Raw genomic sequence first — 26,451 nt, 5'->3', positions numbered from 1 at the left:
TACGGTCAGTGGTCGAGAAGAACCGCTGAGTGCACTTCGTGAATTATCTCCCAACCAACGTGGGTCGAGAGTAGGTAGAGAATAAGAGAATTACCAGTAAACATTGTCCGCGATGTCTGACGGTTCTTTACACAGCGCGAGATAATTAGACAGTCTCTATCTTTTTCACCACCATTCCGCATAATCACCCCCACAGACCACAACTATACCACCACTCGACCAATAGGATGCGATTATACGGTGTGTACTACAAAAGGATCGTAATAGTGTAGCGTAAGAATCGAAACTGAGATTTAACAAAGTCCTTTGTGGAAGTCATAACTCAATTCTTCACTGCTGCGACACAGTTTTCAGAGTCGACGATGCTCAAATTGACAATTGTGTGGGATAAAAAAGTAATAATAATGATAATGAATTAGACCTATGCCCTATCTCATAAAAAAAAACGACTTAGCGGCTCGGGGTATTTACAGCATAAAATTTTCTTGTATGATAATAATAGTAGATTATTATAAAAAAAACAGTAATAAAAATTATTATGAGAAATAATAGTAATAATAGCGCGACCTAAATGTTACAGTAAGTAACTGTATTTGTTAAAGGGAGCGATCTATATAGATTCCTTTATTCAATTCCTTTATATTCTCCATATTACGTGTCGAAACTTTTATATTCCTTGCCTGCGGCAGGGATTTTGCACATCAATCATCACTACATTCTGTTTCACTCGGTATGATTTTATTAAATGCTTTATATATTCACTATTTACCAAACCTTTCAATTTCAGGTAATATACTGATACTGGCTGCAAGAAAACGTAGATCCGATCGACGTACAAAAATCTTGGCAGTAAGGAACTTGGTGTATGACCAACTTATACTCATCAACGATCAATCCCTTGGTCACGGAAAATAAAGTTACGAAAACATAATACGGAGAAAAAACTCTAGAGTTTTTTTTGTCAATTGTAACTAATAATGAAACTCTAGAAACTTATTATCTTACGGCTTTCCGAGTCTACTTTGATGATTAAACTTTAAAGCTTCTTCTAATAAAATACGAAAAAAAAACTCTAAAACGTGTTCTGTACATAAAATTATTCATACTTTACTTCTGAGAAACCCGAATAATAACAACAACAACAACAACAAAAATAATAATAATAATAATAATAATATGTACAAAATAATTAATAATCATAAAAATATTTATATTAATAATAGTCAGATTCTGCATAATCATATATAATTAGTAAGTTCAATTTTTATTATGAATGGAAAAAGGAATTAAAAAAAATGCCGCAAAAATAATTTTAATATTCAAATTAGTACAACTTTTATTACCATACGCACATTGAATAATGAAAAATGACTAATTACCGGTGACTAATTTAAAATGATTTTCTCGCATATTCACAGAAGTTTTTCAGTATCTGACTGCCCAAGAAAGCAATGGATTGAAAGTCAAAATTATAACAATGATTCTCGAAATGCATGACTAAGTATTTTGCTAAGTCGCATGTAGTCAATAAAATAAGAAGGTTTAAAATTTTGTGGAAAGAGTTCAGAAGAAATACTCTATGTACTTCCAATTAAAATGAAAATAAAGAAGCCTTATTTGCATCTTATTCGACAAGATTTAGAAGTCGGTGAACGCAAACACACTTATAAAAGCACGTTGTTAGGCGCAAAAAATATATTCTATTGTACTCTATATTTCATATCGTACATGAAAAATCAAATTTGTCTTCGAGAATGAATTATGTAAAAACTATACAGCACATAATTTGTTACTTGTGTAATTTTTACGAGCTGGCATTTACACCACAGCTACTATTTGATATCTCTGGGGAAACAAAAATCACTAAATTGGAATATTCTCTACTTAAAAATAAATGTTAATTTTCTTGTGAAAACCAAGTGAAAACAAATAATACCTGAATTATACGATTTGGGAAAAATGAAAAAATGTTCAAAAGGCATCCAGTTCTTGAATTTGTCTGAGAATCGTGTGGAAATATTATTGCAAATCGATTCGCAAATGTGATATTCCATTAGCAAGTATGTTTTGGTCACAGATTTTCCAAGCGATGATCGAAAGTATCTCCCGACAATAATTAAGCTATATATCGTTAGATACCTTCTTTAACTGTCTGTGGACTGAGAAAAGTTCATGAGATTCTGAGCTCATGATTTAAAATATATCAATGGAAGAATAAAATATTTCTGTTGAAATATTTTGCAGATAGCAAAGCGAATACATGAAAAAATATTATTGTGACAGAACAATATCATGTCATCCGCTCAGCAATATCGCGAGGAAAGAGAGCTCTCCGTCTGATTTCCCCGATGCACACACTTTAGGACAACATTGTGCGCTGCCAGTGAAGACCAATGACCAGTGAGTATGTGAACAGTTCTTCTCCGGAGTTTATCTACCGGGGTTTAACAGCGGAGGTTTTCCGCGCCTTTGAGAGATGAATAAGGGCACTCCCTGCGGGTGAACGTTTTTCGAGTCACTGTCGAGGCCGGTAAGCGGCATTGTCCTGCAAGAGATCGAGTAGGGAGCTCGTTTGGCGTCTCGGCGCTTCTAAGGTGCGATCGGGGCAATCCCTATGGGAGAGCGACCTGTGAACCACCTCTGAGGCCTGAGACGTCATTTATTCCTATAACTGTGTTTGTAACAAAGACTTTAAGCAATTTTTAATAAGTGAAAACCGAAAAAAACCTCAGAATAATCAAAGACCTAAAATTATTATATTTTGTAAGAAATTAAAACTGAAATATCACACGTAATAAAAACTGCACTTGGAATTCAAACTCAATATCTACGATTTTTCTTGTATCACTGTAAGGTACACCCTCTAAGGTACACCCCTGGCAATGAGGAACACATAAAGTACGAGATACATCTGATAAGAATCAATTTATGAAATATGAATTAGGCAGTCGACCCCCCCCCCCCCCATGCATCATTAGTCCTTTTCGACCTCTTTAATTTTATTCGAATCATTAGCGCTGATGTTATGTTTTACCAAATCAATCTCGTAAATTTTATATTTTACGACTTGCCAACTGTATGGGGTTCTATGGGTTATGAGACTGAAAATAATATAAGAACATAAGGGCAATTACGGTTGACACCTAATACCGCAATACAATTTAGAAATGCCTTGTTATTCAATTGAGAAAATCTATGATGCACATCTTATTAGGGTAAAAAGACGATACGGCCAAGCGTCCTCAAGTCCCTATATAACGGGGCAAATTTATCCTCAAAAGTTCAGTTGGGTTCCTGATCGCCGCCAGACGCATTTCTGTACCAAGCTGATTAAAGAAATAATAAAAGAAGTGAATAATTGTGAACAAGAGATTGTTTCTCTTGAGAATTCGGCGAAGGACATCACTCATCAAAGAGGAACTCCATGAAACACCCAGCGATAGGAGGAAGCTCTGTCAAGAAAATACAATGAGAGAGACTCAGGAAAGCCTTTCCTGATCTATCAGATAACCGAGAAGCATACGTGATCGCCGAAACACATTACATCACTACCGCCTTCAGCTAAGTGTCATAAGAAACAGTCGTATAGTTTCATTCATGAATTGGAACTAGTGCAATGGAGGTTCGGATATCACCAATACCTTTCCAACGAGCCTCCACTTTAGGCTCTTAGTCTTTCCGAGTCGAATGTTTTGGGACTGAAATTTTGAAATTAGAGAGGCTCATAACTGCGGTTCTGATAACTGATCGGAATGATTTCATTCCATCTTCCACGCAAACATCATAATTTCGCACAATCTCTGTTAGGGTCGGAAAAGTTACAAAAACCAATTTTTAAACTTGAAAGTCCATTGTCTCGGAAGAAAAGTTATGAATATTTAACATGTTGTAACCAAGGCTGAGACTTTTTTGATGAACCTTTACTCGTGAAATTTGATGTTAAGGAGCCGAGATTTAAGCAGTCAGAGTTAATATCATTACTGTTTTACACCACCGCTATTACCCGATCGATTTTGATTATCCAATAAAACTTAGACGACGCCCATTTGTTGATTACATTCAATAAAAAGTTATCAATAACTCCGAAATATTGAAAGAATTTTGAAGCTTATAACTCGGCTAATCTGTTCGACATTATGATAAGCTTGTAGTATTTTAAAAATCAGGACAGGAAGTATAGTATAGTGCATTTAAGCAACACGAAGTCAGTAAAAACAAGTCATAATTTTACACCGATGTAATATAACCGGAATTATTACGGTTTAAAGTTTTTATTTAAAATTTTCTAACTTTTTTTTATTTGGCCGCCAATTTGTACCAAATTGTCAAAAATATTGCGCGAACAGTATTTGCCACCATGAAGTAAAATTTGCTATATCCCGTTTTTAGCCATTTTCCATCGTCTCTAACTAAGATAACAGCTGAAAAAATCCAACTAACATGTTGGTCCCGTCTTGATTTGGGCATCTTTGAGGCGACACTCCAGAATGCTAATCATTACGCAATACACTAGAAGATGCCTTTCAGGCTAAAGTACCACTAGAGCCGACCAATTCCACGATTGTACACACCGAATGAATGGCCCACTATATGGTTGTGTTGTAATACACTGAGATTTGCATGTGCATTTTATCGAGTGACACGTTAATTGCGGCAGCGCATATGCGACGATTTTGAATATTATTCAAAATGGTTTAAGTTCCCGGATTTTTTTTTAAATACAGCAGGAGCTACCTCTATTACTATTATCTTAAATCAAGACGGCAATTGAAAAAAATACAATCATAGCATGTTTGTCCGGTCTCGAAATTAGTAGTTCACAATGCTGATGATTACACCAGAAGGCTAGGGCAATCACTTCGAGCCCAAGGCTGCACCCGACATAGTCAAACAAATCCATAATTGTTCATCAATTAAAGTTTCATAGCTAAATCGAAAGCTCGGAGCAACGATTAAATATTTGTCATGTAAATAAGCAAATCTTAGGTTTACAGTCTGACACTACTGAAGGAGACAATTACTCATAACAATATCAGTGTAAATTCTATTTCAGTCTCCTGTTAATATTAAATATATACTTCATTATTATTATTACTATTATTAGGAGCTGGGATTTACATCACAGCGACTATTTTTATTATATAATTAGTATTAATTTTACTATTATTATACATATCATTATGATTATGATGATGAAAATGATGAATATTATCATTATTATTATTATTTTTACTACCGCTATTGCTAGCACTATTACTAATACTAATGGTACAATTACTAATACAATTATGTTTATTATTATTATGTTTTTTAATATAATTATCATTGTCATTTTAAAAAATTATAATATTTATATAATTATGTATATTGATTTTTCTTCTAATACAAAAGTACAAAAATGTTTCAAGCTGAGAAAGTAACTTCTATACAAATTAAGTTGAATTCATAAGTCTTTTTACATCTCACATTAAGAATACCTAGTACTCCCCTCTAACTTACACTCAGTTATAATTTCGACAATCAGTATCACTATCAATCAGTGTGGAAAATCTATTATTATTTTATTTTTCCGTGCGAAGAAAACATTACCAAACCGATTTTTTTCCAAAAATTTTATTTTTATACGGAAATATATACGTTGAAATACTGTGTCAACACTAAGACTTTAATATTATGATTCGCGTCGAAACTGAGAGCGTTCCGCAAGATATTTTCAGCATTAAGAAACTGATAATATTTTATGTGCAATCTGAAAATACTCTTAGAAAATTATAAATAACGTCAAGGATCATCAACAAAATATACTGACTTAAGCAAAGGAAAACTTGATTCAAAAAGTAGTAGGAATAAATTTTGATTCAACTTCAGAAATAACAAAACATTTTTAGAATATTATTGATTTCGAGGAAGTCCCACTCAAATTCAAATCGAATAGTGAACTTTAAACATGTCCGAGTATAACATTCAAAAGGAATAATAAAAAACGAATCTCGCTATTCTCGCTAAAACCATGTAAGCTTACCATGTAAGGCATTTTTAAGCGAACACTATTTTTCCACATGCAGCCAAATCACTTACATTCATTATTGGTCGAATTGGCTCTGTTCCATTATTTCACTACATATACTTTTGATAATTCTACAGCAAAGCTCTTTCGCTAATACTTAAAGAAAATTTCTCTATAATTCAGTTCTCTGGGTGATCTTCTATGGTATTCCTAAAAATCTATAACTTCACGTTCAAAAGATCGTTAAACAACATAACTCAAAATATTGCGAATTTATCGAAATATTTTTCCCAAACCGCATTAGCACACATGAATGATTTTCTTTTCAACCTTCCGAATGAAAATATCCTCATTTGAAAAGCAATGGATTAATAAATGATAAAAACGAACGATTTGGCCCATTTAAATAGATTAGTTTGCCTCAAAACATCTCAAATAGAGTCGACAAATTGGAAACTTGCAAACAAAATTAGAGAATAAATGAATGATTTTATTGTGACAGAGGCAAGTTCGCCATAACCAGTAGAATTAATTAGAGAATAATATTTCAATCGAACACCCCAGTTATTGCAACTTTTTAGCAGTTGTTTTGACAGCAGTGTCATTATTTCTTACTCCAGAACATTTTTGTTCTTCTCTCTGATAGTTTTACAATCTATTGTGGAAAAAAGTCCACGAGACATGAAAGTGTGAAGCAAATAAGGGTTAATAATACCGAAAAAGAGGAGAAAAAAGTGGACGTCACTATTGACAACAAGAATCTGCTAACCTGTTCGAGAAAAAGCTGGGAATTATCCATCAGACTAGACTTTTCATCAAAATTCATGTATGCTAAGCCCGTAAGACTATTAAAATGCTCGCTATGGCTTCTTCTTTTTGAACCACCTAGTATAATACGTCAATTTCGTGCGTTTTGTGTTGCAGTTAATTGAGCATCTCACTAGGACTTGAAAGATGTTTGGGATTCTCCCAAACTTGTTGAGGCTCGAACAAAAAAATAATCAAATAAATGTTGTCTTGTACAATATGCACAATATTCATATATTGTGCTTCATATAAAGTTATATATAAGCAGAAACCACGATAATGATACTTTTTTCGAATAAATTTGGTATATCTGGCAGTTGTTAGGTTATCTGACACGGAGAAAATATTTAGAATTTCAAAAAATCACTAATTTTATTTCGCGTGTGTAAGACGAAAGAAGAATACAAAAATGCGTTATTAAGAAAGATATAAAAAAATAATACTCCGTAAAATATTGTGTTTCACTATAAAAAAGATATTCCAATAATATCTTGTAAGATAAGGAATATGTTAATTTCAAATATATTTCAGTTGGCATTAAATGCACAACATTTTTTGAATATCAAATGAATGACATTGAATAAATGTTAATAAAAATATTATATTTTTCCGAAAGTTGTGTTCACTATTTTTACCTCACAAAAGTTGCTTTCCGTGATTTAGAGCACTAACAGATTCTGTGAACATGTGAGCGCTCAAAAAGATGTCCTAACGGCCTTCTATACTTAGTCTAAGAGCTTTCCCTTGTGTGCGAGAGTCGCGAAATGGCAGTTAGTTTTGATTTCACAGCCCTTTGTTAGCCTTGTGTTTTCCGTCAAGCCATGGTGGTGACACTGATCATATCGTGAGTGGAAATAGAGGAAGTACGAAACAAACATCACGTTAATTTACTGGAACAATAATTCCATTTGTCATAATGTATTGCAATACAAAGATCTAATCACTGTCATGTTATCTAATGTTTACAATTTTGTAACGATTTTTATTATTTATTAATTGGTTTTATTCTATTTCCATTCTAAGTTTTAAATATGAACTATTTGAAATATTATTAATTGTGATGAAAAATTGCCTTCAAATATCAGACTTTTAAAGTTTATTTCTCTGTCTTATATTGTGTCATCTGTTTCTTTTCACTTATTTTCATACATTTGATTTAGACTTTTTATTTTTCTATACTCTAAATCTGTTTATATTTCACTTTTGGATAAGTTACATTAGATAAATATGTCTTTACTTTATAAAGGTTTACTTTTTCTTACTACCTACGAGTAATTATCGTTAAGTAATCCAACATTGCATCGTTTAGCCACTGATCCATTGTTATTAGGTGGTAGTTGCGAGTTCAATTTTATTACAAAAAAAATTTATATTTTACAATTTTTAAAATATTTTTATAAAAACTTGCTACAATAGGATTTGTAACTTGAGAGTATGGCATTTGAAGTAGAAAAAATAGATAGAAACGAAAACAGTGGACTAATTTGGTTTTAATTTTTCACTGGATGATGACGCCTTCTAACTGGTATGGCCCGTGACAATCTTTAGGAAAAATAGCCATATAATTAAAAGTTAGCGTTTTCGTTTCAGAATGCCTTTTATATTGTATCAGACTTAAAATATTAGACTAAAAATAAAATTATAACAATAATAAGATTTAGTTTTCTTTGTGTAAACGTCTCTAGTCTTCAGATTTAGATTTGGCCTTGAAAGGTAAAGAGCTGACCAGTCAGTCCCAAAAACAGCATTCTTAACACGTTTCAAATGCAAAGGCCGGCAAATTGGAGGCCAATTACGAAGAGAAACTTTTAGTGTGTATTGTCAGAATTCACTGAAAAAATCAAATAAAAGCCGTCAAATGATTTGATCTCGCTTTTCAATTCCTAGACTTAATTGATTCCTTTTTACTGAAATAATGTATCAATTTTCACAGAATTCTCTTTTAAATGTAAATAAACAATTATGAACAATAAAACAGAGACAAAGTTGAAAGAGATGTCTCAAATTAATTATACCATTCTTCCTAAATAGAGATCGTGGGCAATGTCCTATAAATTATACATAACGCATTATTTCACACCAAAAGTAAGAAGAGTAAAAGAAATTGGTAAATTTTAAATTTGGTGCTGTTATGAAAAACACTCTGACGTCTTTTTAATGGCCATCTTGCCAACAGTTTGGATCATCCTTTTACCAGCACGATAACAAAACTAAAACAGTCCACTACTCTTGAGATAAAGTGCAAAACTTGAACTCGCTTCATATACCTCTCAATGGGGCTGGTTTTTCCCTTCGTACCTAAACTGAGAATTCATTCATTATTACAAGAGTGTCTTATCGACAGTGATGAAGAACAGATACATTTATCACTTTACAAAAATATTCTATTTATATACATCGTACTTTATATGCAGTGCTTATGTGGCTTGTTGGGACTTTTTGGACTACTACAGAGAGAACTCATAATGGCTTACACAATTTCGTTGTCGGCGACCCGTCCTATTTGAAACCTAATTTAAGGAATTATGCGAATGGCCTGACTCACTGTCTGACTGCATACAGGACAAAGTGCATCACCAGGAGCACTAATTCGATTCGCGCATTCTAGGCAGAACATATTGTGACCACAGGGTACAAGAGCACCAGTTACTTCCTTATCTCCACACATGAGACATTCGCGTTTTTGCTGGGCCAGTGGTGCACCACTTAGTAACGAATCTGTAGGACTGGCGGATGCCGACGGTGATGACCTACCGAAATATAATATATAAATAACAAAGAATAACTTGTAAAATGTAAATATGAAACACATGGCTCGTGTGAGACAACTCGTGAAAAATAGACGCTTTAACAAAAGGTTGCTAATATTGGAGACATCACTTGGCTCGAGATGCATAAGTAGATGAGCAAAGATGCCAAAATACTGCGATGACAATGGACATTCTATAAAGACTTGTAAAATTCCACATTTTTGAATATTTGAAAATATTTACTATGTTGATCGAAATTTTTTAATATCCCATTTATAACCGAGTGTAGAGAAAAACTATAAAATTTTCTCTAAATCATCAAATTTAATATTTTTTCCTAAAATTTTAGTTTAAATTCCTATCTATGCCCGCAAAATACCATTTTCCCTTAAAAATTTCCTCAAAAATTTTCGCTTTATCGCAGTGCACTAGAGCTGCACCCAATATACAGTGCAAAGGTGCAAAGATGCAACTCAAACCCATATTAGCAACCCTTGATATTTGTCTATTACACTTCGATTTTGTACAATTTTCATCTTAGCCTTTATTTTACTATTTTATATCACCAAAGTGATCGAAATAAGGAACTTTTTCTCTCATCACTTGAATCTACTAATATTTCTGGCGTTCGTCGAGCGATCAAGTGATACGAAAGTTGTGATAAAAACATCACATGAACTAGACTGAGTTCGTCCAGCGTTTAAACTCATTCAAAATGCTTGTTTTCTTTTTTAAAAGCAAATTATTTCTGCAAAATATGCCCTGAAATGAATTGAAAGACTATTCCACATTATCTGCCGATATTGAACAATTTTTTTTGCGTAATTAAAATTCAGTATTCTTAAGTGTAATATTGATTTTCCACTAGAAAAATAATTTTAGAGGCTGATAAATGAATTAAAATATGACATATATAATATATACAACCTTTACTTAATTTTTTTTTCAACTTGATATATGCGACTCAATTGAGGGCTATTAAAAGGATCTGCAATGTAATCAACTAATTGAAGTTTAAATCCTTGTATTATTACCTTTTATTTGATTTATTAGATTACTTTCTTTGGTAAACTAATGTAAATTTGTGATTCAACAGCAATAAACAATATTAGAATAGTGCAAACTTTACTGTATTTAAATCAATTCTATTTGAAAAAATCAGTGATAATCAATTATAAATATGCATGCTTTATTAGAATAGATTGCTGCTTGAGGGGGCTATTGCATTTGTTCAGACACCTAGGCTCTTAGAGCACTTTATGTCTGTCCACCAATGTCCTGTGATTTTCCTCCGTCTTACTTATTCTTTTTTTCTTTATGTGTTCTATTTCCTTGGAAATTTCAGCTTGTGGATTTTCACTGGCATAATGTAATCGCTCTTAAGGCACTGTCCAATGAATAGAACTCTTCCATCATTTTTCTTTCAAACACCAATTAAACTTTCCAGCTTGTGAAATTTCAGATAAGGCCATAATTAATAAATCATTAATTTTTCTTTAATTTTTTGCTTCCTGAAGTCTACAATATTTCTGTAAAAATATTTATCACTCATTGTAAGATTTACAATTGAAGATGTTCCTGTTTATAAGTTTAGGTCATGATAGGAATGTATATGTTTAGATTACACTGTGCAACACTTTTCTGCCCTTTTCGAAGTGTGGATTTTCTGATTCCTTGAGTCATCAGCTTTTCAACGGTACCTCACTTTTTTCCCTAGACCCTCAAGTTTTCCTTTTAGAGCCTATTTTCCATTTTCCCATATTTTCACCCACTTTGCCGCACTTATGTGCTCATATCTCGCCCAATTTTTCACTTATTTTCCTCAAATTAGGCTCAAATGATAGCTATTGAAATTACCTACTACTTTGTAAAACATTGTGAGTGTTTCAGATCACTCCTTGTTGGTCAAAAATGATCTTTTGTGAACCACTAGGTAAAAAATTCGCCGACTTCTTTACCACTTTTTTCTAAATATCTCCGAAACGAAGAAACTTTTATGTTGGATTATTTTTCCTATATGTAGAGCACTTCAGGGGATGCATTTCCTCCATACATGCCGAAGTGATATTTCATTTCTATCTGCTGGAAAAACGAAGTTTTTCCTCGACAAGTTTTGCTTTTTTATGCTACGCGCACCCGCTAAAAAACTGAAAGAAGGTACATTTTGCTGTCTACGCTCTCATTTAGATAATGATAATGCTTAGATGTTAAAACAAAAGAGAAAAAAGGCCAATATCTCGACTTTTTAGCTATTTTACGTGAATTTTTTGAACAACTCCATAAAAAACACAACTTGGGGGTCTAGGGAAAACAGTGAGGTATCGTTGAACAGCTGATGACTCAAGGAATCAGAAAATCCACACTTCAAAAAAAAAAGGGCAGAAAAAAGTGTGATTTTTGTTGCCTAGTGTTATCTAATGATTATAGTTCATGTTTCTCATAAAACAATTGTGATGGTGGATTGAATAAGCCATCCTCTTGGATAAAAATAAACTTAAGATTGAAAACTAATCTTGAATTGACAATTTGAAAATTATGGCGAACAAACAACAGAGCTATATTCACAGACTTATAAAACGTCTGTAATGATTTATAGGTAGTTTGTGATATATTAATGTGACCAGTTTTCTTAATCACTCCTTCATGTACACGCAATTATTTACAGTTATGTTCATTGAAAAATGGAATGACCATATAATTAAACAAAGTAAAATTGTTTCTATTTACAATTTCAGTATCATCCAAATTATTTATAAGATTCACCTTGACTCCAGCAGCGACGAAGGTTGCATTGACCATATACTAGGTGAATCGCCTAAACCTTCATCGAAATCTAAGCTGTCACCACTAGAGAGATTTTTCCATATGTTTATTAACTCGGGACGGCTCATGTGGCCGCTTTTAGAGCTAACTGTAGACGCGGCCGATGATGTGGAAGTACTAGTTTGTGTAGCTTGATTTTCTAAATATCCGAACAGTGAGCCTAATCCGTTCTTATACAGTGATGCTAGTAATTCATCATCTCCCAGTAGCTGTCCAAGACTAGCCGTCTGGCCCGTACGCAACGCAATATGCGCCTCAATTTGATGGCGGGCTGCCTGTACACTATCCGGTAGACCAGTTACCTCGAAAACAGGTTCCTTATCTCGTGATGGTGTCACAATATACGTGTGAGTTTGTTGTTGTATATGCTTTATGGTAGCACCTTTGGGACCCACGACTAGGCCGACCACCCGGTAGGGCACGCGTACCTGCAGAGAATATAGTATCTATAAATTTTTTTACCCATTCTTAATTGCTTACAACATTATATAAATATGTGTATTCTTTATAATATTCTTAATATAAATCATATTCCAAAGTTGATGAAACATTTAATCTTTTGAAACTTCTCGGCTCTTCACTTCTTTTGAAGTGAGGGCCAGGATAAAAAGAAACTTTACCAACTTCATTGAGTGTAAGATTACAACGAAAATATTGGACTATTATCTATTGTTTATTTTACCATTTATTTATGGTAAAATAGAAGAACGTAATCTCTCGAAAGCTGTCACTAAAGGCTCCATGCAACTTTACGTAAATCACATTTTTTAAATAAATATATTGACAAACTATTACATAATTATACCTATCATATTAAAAGAAATGTGAAAGTTAGTAAAACGTCATTTTATCTTGGTCTACATATACTACAGCGATCTCCACATAGTTTACTAGAAGCTTTTTTATTTATTATTCAAATAAAAAAAAACACAACAATCAGAATCAAAAACTCAAGACATAAAACTTAATTATAGTGAATATTAAAAAAAAACTTTGAAACAGAAACAATTGGCTTAATATTTCGCAGCCTCATTGCTTCCATGGTAATCTAGTGGCGGAATCACTGAAATGTGTTAAAAGAGTGTGTCTTCATTAAATGTATGTAGAACAATCTCCTTTTGCGCTGTAGCATCTGCTAGATTCTTGCGAAGCTGATTATTATGTGTTGCTGTGTTTAACGGCCGGTTGATGAGATTCGAAAGTAAAACATGGGACGGCCAAAATCTTTGTTTCACTCTTTTTTAATCCTATCCACTATTATTATGTTAAAAATACAGTATTTTGCTCATACGATCTCGGGTTGGTCCCGTCGGATCACAATTTCTATTTTAGATGAGCAATTTTGACAGCAATCCTATTGTTCGACTTGTCAAACTAAAGTTCAGCACGAGTTGTTCAAAGTACTTGCGCGAGTCACACAGGTCGCCCAAAGAAAATCTACAGAGTCACACTCGGCATAGTGTGTCGTGCCAGTACAAAGTAAAATACACGATACGCGTGATGAAGAAAAAAAAATGATAAATCCTACCAATGGTTTATCGCAAAATACTGTGTTTTGACCATTAGTAATGTATCACGATGCGTCCAAGATTTATCTTAGTGCTCTGGAATTTCTGCTTAATGTTAATGCTTGTTTTTGCTGCAGTTTTTTACAGCCATATTTTGAAATGTCTGCACATGTTGATTTTTTTATAAACCGTTATAGTAAGCAGGTTTCTCAGAGCAAGAACGCAAACATTTCCAATACAATATGGGCAATAATTATAGGTTTGGGATCTCGGTGGTCTGGAACAAAAACAAAAAAATGGCGTTTGATCGCCTATCCATAGACTAAACAAAACCTCCAAAATGAGGCCCCTCCACCAGTGCCCAGGGATTCTAGGGAACTGTATCGCTTTCTGGGTGGGCAATAATTATAAGCCCATTTGGGAAATTTCACTATATCTCAGGGGAGAGAAAATCCAAAAATCATAATGATCCTTTAATTTGAACCCAGTGACCATTTACCGACGTTACACACACTGTCTCACGTACGTGCGATTTATTGGACAGGTCACATAAAACCAATCATTCGCAGTTCCTTCTAGATCCCGTAGGTCTACTGCTCCCGAAAGTTTATAATAATGATCCCAGCTTGAGTTGTATTTGCAGAGAAGTCGGTGCAGAGAAGAGGTTGTTACTCCTCTCGTTAAACTTACTGACCACGAGAGTTACATTATTCTGGAAATTTTGCGCAACATTTGCTTGGGTATAGGTCGAGAGTGACAAATGCATGTGAGTCAGTGATTTAGGTGATGTTCACAATACGTTGGCAAATTCTTATCCAAATCCGCATCATTGAACTTTGTGGTAGCAAAGGTTCCACCGATTGTCTTATTGCTGATATTAAATCGTCTGTGTAGATTTGGCTCAAAGGCCTTCTCACCTCTTCTCTCGTTATTGTATTATGCACTTAAAGATTGCTCTTTGATCTATGAATAATTTCTCCCCAAATATTGAGACCAATTATTGAATGCTTATTTTATGTAATGAAAAGGTGGTGGAGAGCAACTCTACTGAGTTATACACTTTCAAACATTATAACATCACAGGCTGATTTAAAATGATGTCTGAAAGGCTTCAAATGCTCCACCCTTGGTGGGTTTGATACAAATGCGGTCCGAAAGATTTGAACCCACGGCAGTATAGAGGTCAAAAATATCGCTATTCTTATGACACTTTGTGTCAGTTTCTATTCCACTCTCTTAATTAAACATGTATATATCACAATGAACCTATAATATTTCGATGTTCATAACGAAATCTACAAATTTCGTGCTTGAATATAGGATATATGAATTAAAATCAACTTTTGGAAGTTAAAATACTCACCTGAATAGTCACATGACCCGGTATTGTAACTGCTGGTCCAAGTGGTGCACCTTTTGCAAGTGATGGTTTTCGCGAAGCACGAATAAGACTGAAATGTTCAGCAGCCGATAAAATTTCTCTCTTTGCCTTAGCCACGTCCTCTTTTCGTCCAGTAACCACAAAAACTGGCTCCTCACCGCGAACTGGTGTCTTAATGTACGTGTTCGTCTTGGCACGTAATGCTTTTATCTTACATCCTAGAAATTAATAAAAGAATAATTTAAAATACAGTAAAATTAATCATTACTATTAAAGTGTAAGGAAGAACGGGAGGGTTTGTATACAAAATTTAAATATCGACTTTCAATACATTGTATAAAACAATGAACTGCTGAAAGGTTTTTTGAATTTTGAAGGGGTCACTATATTCCTACTGGTCCGAGCACTCATAGTCCCATTTTTGATTTATGAAGCAGGCTTCTTCTTTTGCGCTAGCATGGAGATCCGAGACAAGCTGAAAAAGGCGTACAACTTTTGCTTATTATCTATTTATGAAGTACGTAGACTCGACCATATGTCTCCTTATAAGAGCTCGCTTCTTGGTCCACTTATTTTGGGCTGCATTAATCGCATGGCTATCCATTTTATTTTGAATCTTCTTTATACAGGTCGTCATATTTATCTCATGGTACTTTTGACTTCCGAGTCATCTATCACGTTTTCTTCACTTGAAGTTGCAGGATCAAGAAATGGCATTAGAATCCCTTTTTTATAAGGGAATCATCTTATTGAACGCATTACCGCGTGAATTGAAAAGGATTGATACTGCGAAGTATCGTTACTTAGTCCTAGCATATAATGTTCACATTTTCTTGTTACGAATTCTTATAACCGACATTGCTGTAATTTACTAAATAATGGAGAGGATAATTAATCCTATTAATGCAACAATTCAAGTAATGCAACGATCTCTAAGATTTTATTGAATTGAAATTTTCATAGATTTATTTATGATCCATCACAGTGACCAATTTAAGCGCATTGAGGCCCATAAGATGACTGGATTCGATGAATGAGCGACGATGGCTCTTCCATTAACAAGTTTTTTTACGGCGACAAATTTTCAATTTACCGGCCAACCATATTGGCTTTTAAGAGCACAAACAATTGCAATGAAGCGAATGTTTCACCTGAAACATTCAACAGCAATCCTATGCGCGCTGATTTTTGCCATTGGAAGGTTTAATTTTTGCACTCTGTTGTGTTCAAACACTTGCAAGCGATGGGATTTGAACACACGACCGTAGCATTGAGAGTTAAACACGTTGACCATTGAGCCACAGCCGCCCGGAATGAAAATTAATTAAAAATGCGATTATTAAATTCAACTCTTTTAGCGAGGAGAATTCGAGAAGGCACAGGGACTTCTTGTGCCTACAGCCGCAAGGGAGACGTTCTATCGCACTCTATTTGTAAAGGGCGTATTTCTTTACAATGCCTTCCTACGTGAGACACGCTATTCTGTTATACGAATTAAAAGTTCTTTCGGACTGATGTTTAAAATCTTTTCACACTGTAAATACTTAAATTATTTTTTGCTTATTTGTTATTATTATATAAATTTAATTGGCAAATTTTCAAAGGGGTTGAAAATGGAATTGAATGAAATAAAACCGCTCGTTCCTCCGTACTTGACATTGCTCGGATTCAATTTGAAGTGGAAGTTTTTACATCGTGCCTACAAAAGTATTCTAATACTCAATTTACGCTGTCCCTAAAACTGTGAACATATTACGAATTGGAAACACAGCATAAATTAATATTGATCCGAATTTTCTTCTGTTTTCTACTTTTTTCAGATAGGTTGGCAATTAAGCCGGTGGCAGCCGCAACATTTAAGAAAGATTAAATTTTATTATTATCTTGTAATAAGTTTCCATAAGAGTATTAGTATAAAAACTTCCCCTCTGCCCCGCTTTACAATACCATTCAACTATCCCACGCATGTGCGTGTGATAGACGAGCTCTCTAAGGCTTAGTTTCTATGATAATCACATAGACCATATTGTTTTGCGTTGTTTTTAAAATGAAAATTCAAACATTGTAGTGATTACGGAGTGTGTAAAATAAAAATAATTATTGCTACATAAAATATGAATGTCAAATTTTTTATTCCACTGTTTTGTTTTGGTATTAAATAAATGCTTATATGTAATTTTTCTTAAGAAGTCATGCAACAATGGAAGAAAATTGCATGCATGTTATATCTCAAACTATCTATGCATTAGAAATCGCTGTGATGCGACAAATAAACGACCGGGCGAAAAAAAACAAAATAAAATCACGACATAATTTGTATTCTTCTGATTAGTTTATGCAACAATATTATTTGATGTTTAAACTTTAAGTTTTTTAACTATCCCAAAATAGTATGAATGTAAATCTCATCTCTTTTGAACCAGACACAAATCAAAAACTTGATTGATTGAGATATGTACACATGCATAAATTTATGCATACAACTTTTGTGTACAAAAATCTTAAGTAATATTACAAATTGTTAATATTTTTCAGTACTCTGGATGAACGCGCATTACAGTTGTATTTTCTTACCTCACTTGAGTTGTTGACGATTTCTTTTGTAGCGAGAGGTCGGAAAATCGATAGGATATTGAACTCTGGAAACTTGCGGAAGCCAAACTGGGGTGAAACCCCATCCCCCCAATTAAGCATTTCCACTGCATTATAAGACAATAGTAAGAATGTGAATAGTCAAAAATAGTGTTTCTTAAAATAGATAAGTTGAATGGGAATCTACCGCATTCCAGGGATTTTAGAAGAAAATCTGATAGACTTATTTTCAGATTTATTTATGGTTTGAAACAATTTCTTCCATAAAAATATATTTTACTAGGTCAGACTACTTATTCGGTAAGTATTTTTCTGCTTTTAATAATATGTGAATTTGCACTATGTGGATGGAATAATTGCGAAATTAAAATCGCCGGCTAAGATTGCCATCGGCGCAGAGTTGGAAGAGGCGTTGTCATAGTGACGAATGTGCACAGAAAGGGAAGATTGCACAAGGAACAGTCTCGTATTTTTACTCACTATCATCTCTCGACTGTGCATACGAGGAAACATTATGTATGGCAATATAAAAGATCAAGTGTAGCAGCTTTTTATATAATAAGTTATATAGGAACAAAAATCAGGTAGTAGTAATATTAATTAAATTTTGATAACAGACAATACTAATACAACGTATTCAGTTAATGATAAAAAATCTAAGAAACCACACACCCTGAACATGTTGGACGCATAACAAATGCTAATATGTTCGTCTGAAATATATATTCGTAACATCTTATGTGAAAAGGTTTTGAAACAATTAAATCCCTCAGAACATTAGCTTTTTGTTCTCCTACAAAAAGAAATAATGAATAAAATAGTCAATAGTAAAATAGTCAAGAATAAATGCTAATATGTAAATCACATAGAATATAAATTAAAAATACAATATTAAAATAAGGATATTATGTTATTTTAGATCAAAATGATTCAGTATGGATGTTAAAGCGCCAGTGAAGAGCGTCATTTTCTTTTGGAAATGTACTGAAAACTCAGTGTATTCGTGGACGTCTACGTTTGAGAAACGCACATTCAGAATATGTAGTGTATATCATCGAATATCTCCGACTTCTAAACATATATTTGTCACTTTCGACATAATCCAAATGGGTATTGCACTAAACAAAAGGAATTTAAAATAATTTAAGTAAAATCTGAATCTCAGACACTTGGGTAAAATAAATTTTTTGTAATCGAAATGCTCTAAGATATGAGTTTCATAGCCTGTTAAACCAAGAAATTAATGACAATATAATCTAATTCAATACTGCAAACTATGTGGAAAGAGATTCATTACGGATACAGGGTTTTCTTAAAGAAATGTTGCGATAAATGCACAGAACGGGAGAAAAAATTACTAAATAGAACCAGACAATTCAGTATGTGTGTGTGCGTGTGTGTGTATATATATATCAGAAAAATGCTATATATTCCGAGCTTGGTGTTTTTGATCACCAAAGAAATCTTTATACATTCTTCACTTTTTACAAATTAAGCTATACAGTTTTGAATAGTTGAAAGCAATCACAGATTATAATTTTTTTTTGCAAAACCTTACCCATAGCGCCCTTTTAGAAAAATCAGTTGCGTTGACACCTGCCAAATACATGGATAGAAATGATATAAAATAACTAAATTATAACTAAAAGGTACATAGTAAAAGTGCATGAAAATACAAACAATTAGGAAAAATTAAATGCAGCATATATATACAGTAATATGTTTCTAAAGTTTAGTTCTAAACACAGACGGATCACAATCAAAATTAAAAAAAAAACACCTTGAACAAAAACCCAATGAATTCAAAGTCATATGGCATTATTATGTCATCAATGTGCCACTTATCCTAACACGACTGTACTGTCTGTAGATCTAAATTGCCTAAATATTCTGTCGGCATAGCATATGCGTGTACTATAGGTCTAGGCATAGCTGGAATTTTTTTTATAAATCAGTGTGGGTCAAACAGTTTTTATAGCTAGACCGCACTTTAAAATCTTTCTGCCGCACATTTACAGGCAAACTCATTCTTTCATGCCTATTGTACTTATGGGACAACATTACACATCCAATGATGGGGCTTTTCCATCGTTTTGCCCCGGAGGATTAAAGAAACGCTAAGACGTCGATGGACGCATGGCGGGGTGGGGAGTGATGCGTCGGAAATGAAGAATAAATATCCAATCTAATCTAATTTTCTGTAGGCTTTTTTCTATTGACATCATGTGTGGAAATTTTAAAAAGAAGTTTAAGAAATATGATGTGATTTCAGTACAAATTTGTCTACATTTCATGTGAAAAATTAAAAACATTACGGACTTAGCATACTAAGAATTTTGGACAGAACTCCAGTCTGATGGATAATGCCCCAATTTTGTTTGAACGGATTGTCAGATTCTGACTGTTAAAAGTGGCGCCAAATTTTTTCTCCTCTTTCTTCTCTGTTATTTCAACCCTTATTTACTTCACACTTTCATCTTTCGTGAACTCTTTTCCACAATAGATTGTAAAACTATCAGAGATAAGAACAAAAATGTTCTGGAGTAAGAAATAATGATACTGCTGTCAAAACAACTGCTAGAAAACTACAATGTTTTCGGGGTATTCGATGGAAAAATTATTCTCTAATTTTGTTTGCAAGTTTCCAATTTGTTGACTCTATTTGTGATGTTTTGAGGCAAAGTAATCTATTGTAATGGGCCAAATCGTGCTTTTTATCATTAATTAAACCATTGCTTTCAACTGAGATAATTTTCAGTCGAATATAATGCATAAAACTGTTTTATGAGAAAAGTTCGAATGAAAACCGTCCATGTGTGCTAAGGTGGTAATAGTGAATGTAGCCTAGAATACAGCACCAAGCACTCTCTTTGTTGAAGAGATAATCACAATTGACTAGTAAATAGCAAAGATAATGATCGATAAAAGTGTGACATTTAACCCATTATATCTTTGCCTCAAAAACGCCGATCTTATTAAGTGTAACTTCGCGGGAAAGACCTTTATTATTGCTAGAATATACTGAAAAATTTAATAAGTTTATGAGTGATCATTCAGACACTGGAGAGGAAATCAATGGATAAGCACAGAATGCAATTGAATATTAATCGATAGACAGCTATGACTCAGTCTTAAATTGAAGATTTGCGCATTTAGACGGAGCTTTATGTTATTTCTACCATACCTTTTATGACAATTGATCCTTATATTTCTTGATGTAATTGTATTTTTTCCTATTTAACCATTTCGAGCTCATAATATTTCATATAATATTAGATTGTAAGCTCCTGGAAAAATCAGGGTCGAAACGTTGGCAGGAAGCGTATATAGAGAAGCAAGCTTTAGAACAAGCTGAGTAAGGCGACTGTGGATTTTAACGCTACAGCCGTGTATTCGAATCCCATCGATAGCAAAACTTCTAACACAACAGATGCGATTAAATTAAGACTTTCAATGGAAAGTTAGAACAGTCCAAACAGTAGCTGTGGAATGTTTCAGCTGAACCATACGATTCACTGGAATTATCTTTTGTCCTCTGTCCATATATATAATATTATATATATATTATATATATATATATATATATATATATATATATATATATTTATATATATATATATATATATGTATGTATAATATATTCAGGGTTATAATCTTCTTTATTTAAGGAGATGTTCGAGACAAATTTTAGCTGGGATTTAAATTTGTCTCGAATATCTCCTTAAATAAAGAAGATTATAACCCTCAATATGACGTTAAAGCCACCTAATTCAGTAAGTAAGTTTTGGTTAGGAATAAAAAAAGGAAGTCTTCTAGTTTCATAAAATGAATTATAAGGTTTATCATAAACCTTTGTTTTTGCATGAAATTTTTTTTTTACCAGTACTCATTAAGCAAATGTGAAGAAGCATACGCTTTGCGTGTGCTTGGGAACAAGTCAAACTGTACTGATTGTGGTATTAATCAGTCGGATATTATGGTTTAAAGATGTGAAAACACGGAACGGCCTGTGAGAACAGAAAGTGATGGCTGGAGTGTTGGACTGTGGGTGTGCACAAAGTAGTGAAGTCCTGACGACAAGACTCACCCTAAATTTTCTCCACCCTTAAGAAGGAGACAAAGGACTTCCGAAACGTAGGATATTGAATAAAAACGAGTAAGATCGAACAATAGGCCGTCCCGTGTTTTCATATCTTTAAATTGTACTCTCAAAATTCTAAAGTTATTTTATCAAAATAGCAGAAATAAATTAAGTGATTTTAAAATTAAAAAATTATTTTTATTGACATTACAGCCTGAAGCAATAGTGATAAACACCACTGTTGTTCCAAATATTTGTAAAATTTTGCAATACTTTTTCAACGAATCCAAGATTGTAAGGATTGAACAAAAAAAACTAAAGTTTAGCTTATCAAAAATAAGAACTTTGAATTATCATTAGTTCATTCTTATAGTATCGATGTGAAGTTATTACCTGTTTTTGAAAACGTCTCAGTTAACACACTTGAATGTTGTCAGAATACATAACTAATTTGCAGAGATACGGTTGTCCAAAATTATTTCAATATGGTGCCGGATTTTCACATCGGCGAAATTGAGTCCACTAATATTCAAACAGATATAGACAGTCAAATGATAACTGTTTTGGAGAGTAAATTTTGGTTGATTTCGGATGAAAATGGTAATTACCTATTTTTAGTGCTATTTACGTCAAACATAGACGATTTCAATTGTCTTTGCATATCTTAAAATTTTTGCGTGTAACACAGCTGATACAGTTCGGCTTAATATTCAAAAGATTGACATGGTAACAAAAATCGCTTCTAGCGTTACAGGTCTTTGTATTAGTACTTAAGCTTAAGATGAAAACATTACTGTTTTAAACCAGAATCTTGTCAGGCTTTTGTCAAATATTACTATCTGACCTTCCCTGGGAGGACATATCCAAGTCTCCATAAAAAGCAATTGAAATTTCTTATTTCAAAACTAGTCTGTCTGCTTTCTAGTCTTAAGCAGTTCTATTTTCGGCTTATTGGCATAGTCAAAACTAAATAAACTCTATTAGCTTTGACTATAAAATGTTTGTGAGTATTTTCGAAATTGAAGATTCTTGAAAATAACATAAACGTAGATTGAATGTATAATTTTACACAGATGACAAGTAAAGATTATTAGATATCTTTTATGTGCAACTACTAATTTGTTTTTATTGTGATAAAAAAAACAACTTAGCTTATACCCGATTAGATTAGAAACAAACTATATTTATCGAAGAATTTTAAAACTGTTTTTAGTGGAGCAAATATATTTTTTAAAAGCTGATCCAAAAGGCCTGCAGTGCTGAAGAGCATTGAATGCTAATATGGGAATGTCAAAAAATGGTGTACAGATTTTGCTATATTATTTCCTCCTTGTTTATGCACATGCCTTTGTTAAAAAGTTCAATTCATATATTTGTAAGAGAATATTGCTTATGTATTTGAAAATACTATGGCGTGAAAATTAAGATAAACACTAATAATATTAGAGTACTTCCAAATTTTTTGTCCTCTAAATTAATTGCCGGTAAAGCAATCTTTCGGCTTGGCAAAGTAAATTATCGCTCACCTTGTCGACCAACGATTTCGGCGACGTGTTCTGAGCTGGGCACCGGCACACACTCGGTCATATTTTGGGACTTCTTAAATCGTTCGTCAAGAGGTGACTGGAAAGGGGTGGCATACTCGATAGGAGCGTCGGGAGCAGACATAAAGGGTTCAGTAAGACCCAACATGGAGAGCTCAAAAGCGAGCTGAAGAGCGCGTTGTTCTTCTATGGCTGCAGTCTCGTCCGAATCAAACAATGAGGACATCTCGAGCATGGCAACTGTGGTCCGCGGAGATCAAACGACGAGGGCACCGGCCAATACTTCTATAGGACTCCTCCGTGGCACGCGCGAATTGCACAACCATGTGTATCGTTCGGCGGCTGCCTTAAGACTGGAGAGAGCATGGACGCTTCACAAGCGCGCGAACCTAATGTCACGCGGACCAACTCTGCCACCCCAAAGTAAATAATACACAATCTGGCGTAGCAAAAGGCGCACAAGGATACTACAGTGGTTATTATTTAAGTGCGCCACACACAGTAGGCATGTAGACATCACTAAACTACAAAGTGCGCAAGTTATGTTATTTCTTGATTAAGGGTATCATGCTGAAACGCTCACATGATAGAGAACAATTTACAACATACTTTAAACGCAATCCCGATCAATAAAAATAGAATATGAATAAAAATTTTCACGGATTTATTGAAAAATATTTTTAACTTTTCTGAAAGATTTTATTCTGTGGGACATTGATTGTTCATCACAGGAAAATGTTAATTTTAATTGTTAAAAGTTTAGGTTAATTAATATAATTGAAACAGGGGAAACTTTTTACGCGAAAGACACCTTATGCTGAAGGTATAAAGAATATTTCATATATGTTGTAAATAATCGAATGAAATAAACATCTAAAATTTTATGAAATATTTTTTTTATATTCTCAAAAAAGTTTCCTTAATATTGTACAGCTCATAAAATCAAATTTTCAAGGTATATTTTCCAGATAAATTGTTTCGGATAATCGAAGGTATCATAAAAATGGTAAAAATAATATACTACGGTGTTGATAGTTTGCTAAATTATTTTCTTCACTGTTCATAATTTTTTTTATTTAACTTTTATCAGAGCAATGTTAACTGAAAATCCAATATTTGCACATTCAAGATTGGCCATAGTAAGAATCTCAGCTCTTGCGTAAAGGTTTCGCATGAAATTTGGCATTGGCCCTGTTGACTTGATGAGTTTATATGTATGTGCAGCCCAAAGTATTTTATTTTATTGCTTGTTATTAATTGTTATAGTATTCTGTTGTTGATTGTCCCGTTGCTTTTCTCTCAAACAATGTATATGATAGATAGAACACAAACAAAAGCGTAAGAAGCCATACTGAAAACAGAGAAGAAATTGGCCGTGGCTGAAAATGCTTAAAAGTTAAATTTATAAACAAACATCAGTTCAAGGTGGTCAATGTTATAAGAAATAAAATAGACAAACGATTCAAATAAAAATTATTATGTTTTAACTCCACAATTATTTTAAGAACAAAAGTTTATTTGAATACCGTCCTTGCATAAATGTGAGTAAAAATATATTATAAATTTTAAAGCCAAAGACTTTGTGCCAAGGCCAAGCTGTAGTGAAAAAATGATCAAGTGCTTCCATAGTACACTTCAAAATGTTTCTAAAATTGGTTTTTTTTGTATATCAAAGCCATACAACATTCGAAAAATCGATTTGTTACGTATAAACGACAATTGATATCTAGATGCGATTTACGTCAAATTCACTTGAAATACAGTTAAGTGTTATTTTTCCCTCAAAATTGTTTTTTGATGTCTGTCTTAAACACAGATTACACACACACACACACCTGTGTGGCATCACATTTCATCACTAGATTTTAGTAATCCGTCCGAGCACTTTCGAAGCATTTCATCCGATTGAAGTAAAGAGAAAAATGCAAATTGTAAATAATCGAATGAAGTAAACATCTAAAATTTTATGAAATATTTTATATTCTCAAAAAAATTTCCTTAATATTTTACAGCTCATAAACTATAATTTTCAAGGTGTATTTTCCAGATACATTGTTTCTGATAATCGAAGGGATTATGCATATGTCATACATCTCCTAAGAACACTTTTTATCTACGTATCTTCGAATTTGTCTTGTAATCAATTATTACTATAGATAACATAGGTACAGATGTTATAATATTAGATTTTAGGTATAATATGGAAAATAGAAATAAATATTTGAGAATATATCGTTTTTAAAGAGTTTTGTGATTTCAGTTACTCGCCCAGTATTCATATTTGAATTTCAATTACAATTTATTAATGGCAAAATTAAGAGCCAATCTTTTTCAAATTCACAACAAGTAAAAGATAACAAAAGAAAAACAAGCTAAGAATGCTAGATTAATAAAAAAAAATTCCCGTGTGAACATCTCGTTGTTCATAAAATACAAAACAAGTTCTTCTGTTTAAGTCATAAGAAATATAGAATGATAAAAAATGAACAAAAATAACTTATTAATATAGAACTTCTTGACTTCAGCAGAGAATTTTTTAAATTAATTTTTAGTAATAAATACTTCATTGCATCTATGCTATTATATTTGCGTTTTTATATGCCTCAATTGAACTTATTACAGTTTATATAACATTGTGTGTATTCTACCTCTTGCACGTCGTAGACGGATCCTCTGAAGGGAGGTTATAAGGAAGAAACAGTTCCGCCACTGCGCCAACAAGATTCATTGACCCTAAAGTGGGCACTACAGAGGATGGAATGGTCGAGACGCACGATGGTGTGCGCACGGGCCGGTGACAACCAGGGTGAATGGCCGACCCAGGCCGAGCCACCCTGGCTATGTAAAATCGATGACAAAGTCGACGCCCTTAGCATCAGTGGCGCTTATATACTAGCGTCATCTATCGAGTGGTGCAGTCATCTAGTGTTCAGAGGTAAGTCAGATCTACTGCAGTAA

General features: G+C 33.4%; 1 protein-coding gene across 1 annotated transcript; it reads right to left on the bottom strand.

Moving 5' to 3' along the window:
- Window positions 1-7,435: 7,435 nt before the first annotated feature.
- On the bottom strand, window positions 7,436-23,726 carry LOC132257012 (RNA-binding protein MEX3B). The gene is made up of 4 exons (XM_059753679.1): window positions 23,476-23,726; window positions 15,259-15,494; window positions 12,328-12,815; window positions 7,436-9,564 (listed from the first exon to the last, which is right to left on the bottom strand). Exons 1-4 carry the CDS (start codon window positions 23,717-23,719, stop codon window positions 9,330-9,332), a joined length of 1,203 nt encoding a protein of 400 aa, XP_059609662.1. The 5' UTR covers window positions 23,720-23,726; the 3' UTR covers window positions 7,436-9,329.
- Between the last annotated feature and the right edge of the window lie 2,725 nt (window positions 23,727-26,451).

This window comes from Phlebotomus argentipes, unplaced genomic scaffold (assembly GCF_947086385.1).
Source record: "Phlebotomus argentipes unplaced genomic scaffold, Phlebotomus argentipes genome assembly contig_75, whole genome shotgun sequence".
In the NCBI taxonomy this organism is placed as follows: domain Eukaryota; kingdom Metazoa; phylum Arthropoda; class Insecta; order Diptera; family Psychodidae; genus Phlebotomus; species Phlebotomus argentipes.
This window is presented reverse-complemented; position numbering and strand designations above follow the sequence as displayed.

Coding starts and splice junctions, on each gene's coding strand:
- LOC132257012 (XM_059753679.1), bottom strand. CDS start 23,719: ATGTCCTCATTGTTTGATTCGGACGAGACTGCAGCCATAGAAGAACAA. Junction 12,816..15,258: donor CGGGTCATGTGACTATTCAG/GTGAGTATTTTA, acceptor TATTCTCTGCAG/GTACGCGTGCCCTACCGGGT. Junction 9,565..12,327: donor TCGTCGCTGCTGGAGTCAAG/GTGAATCTTATA, acceptor ATATTTCGGTAG/GTCATCACCGTCGGCATCCG.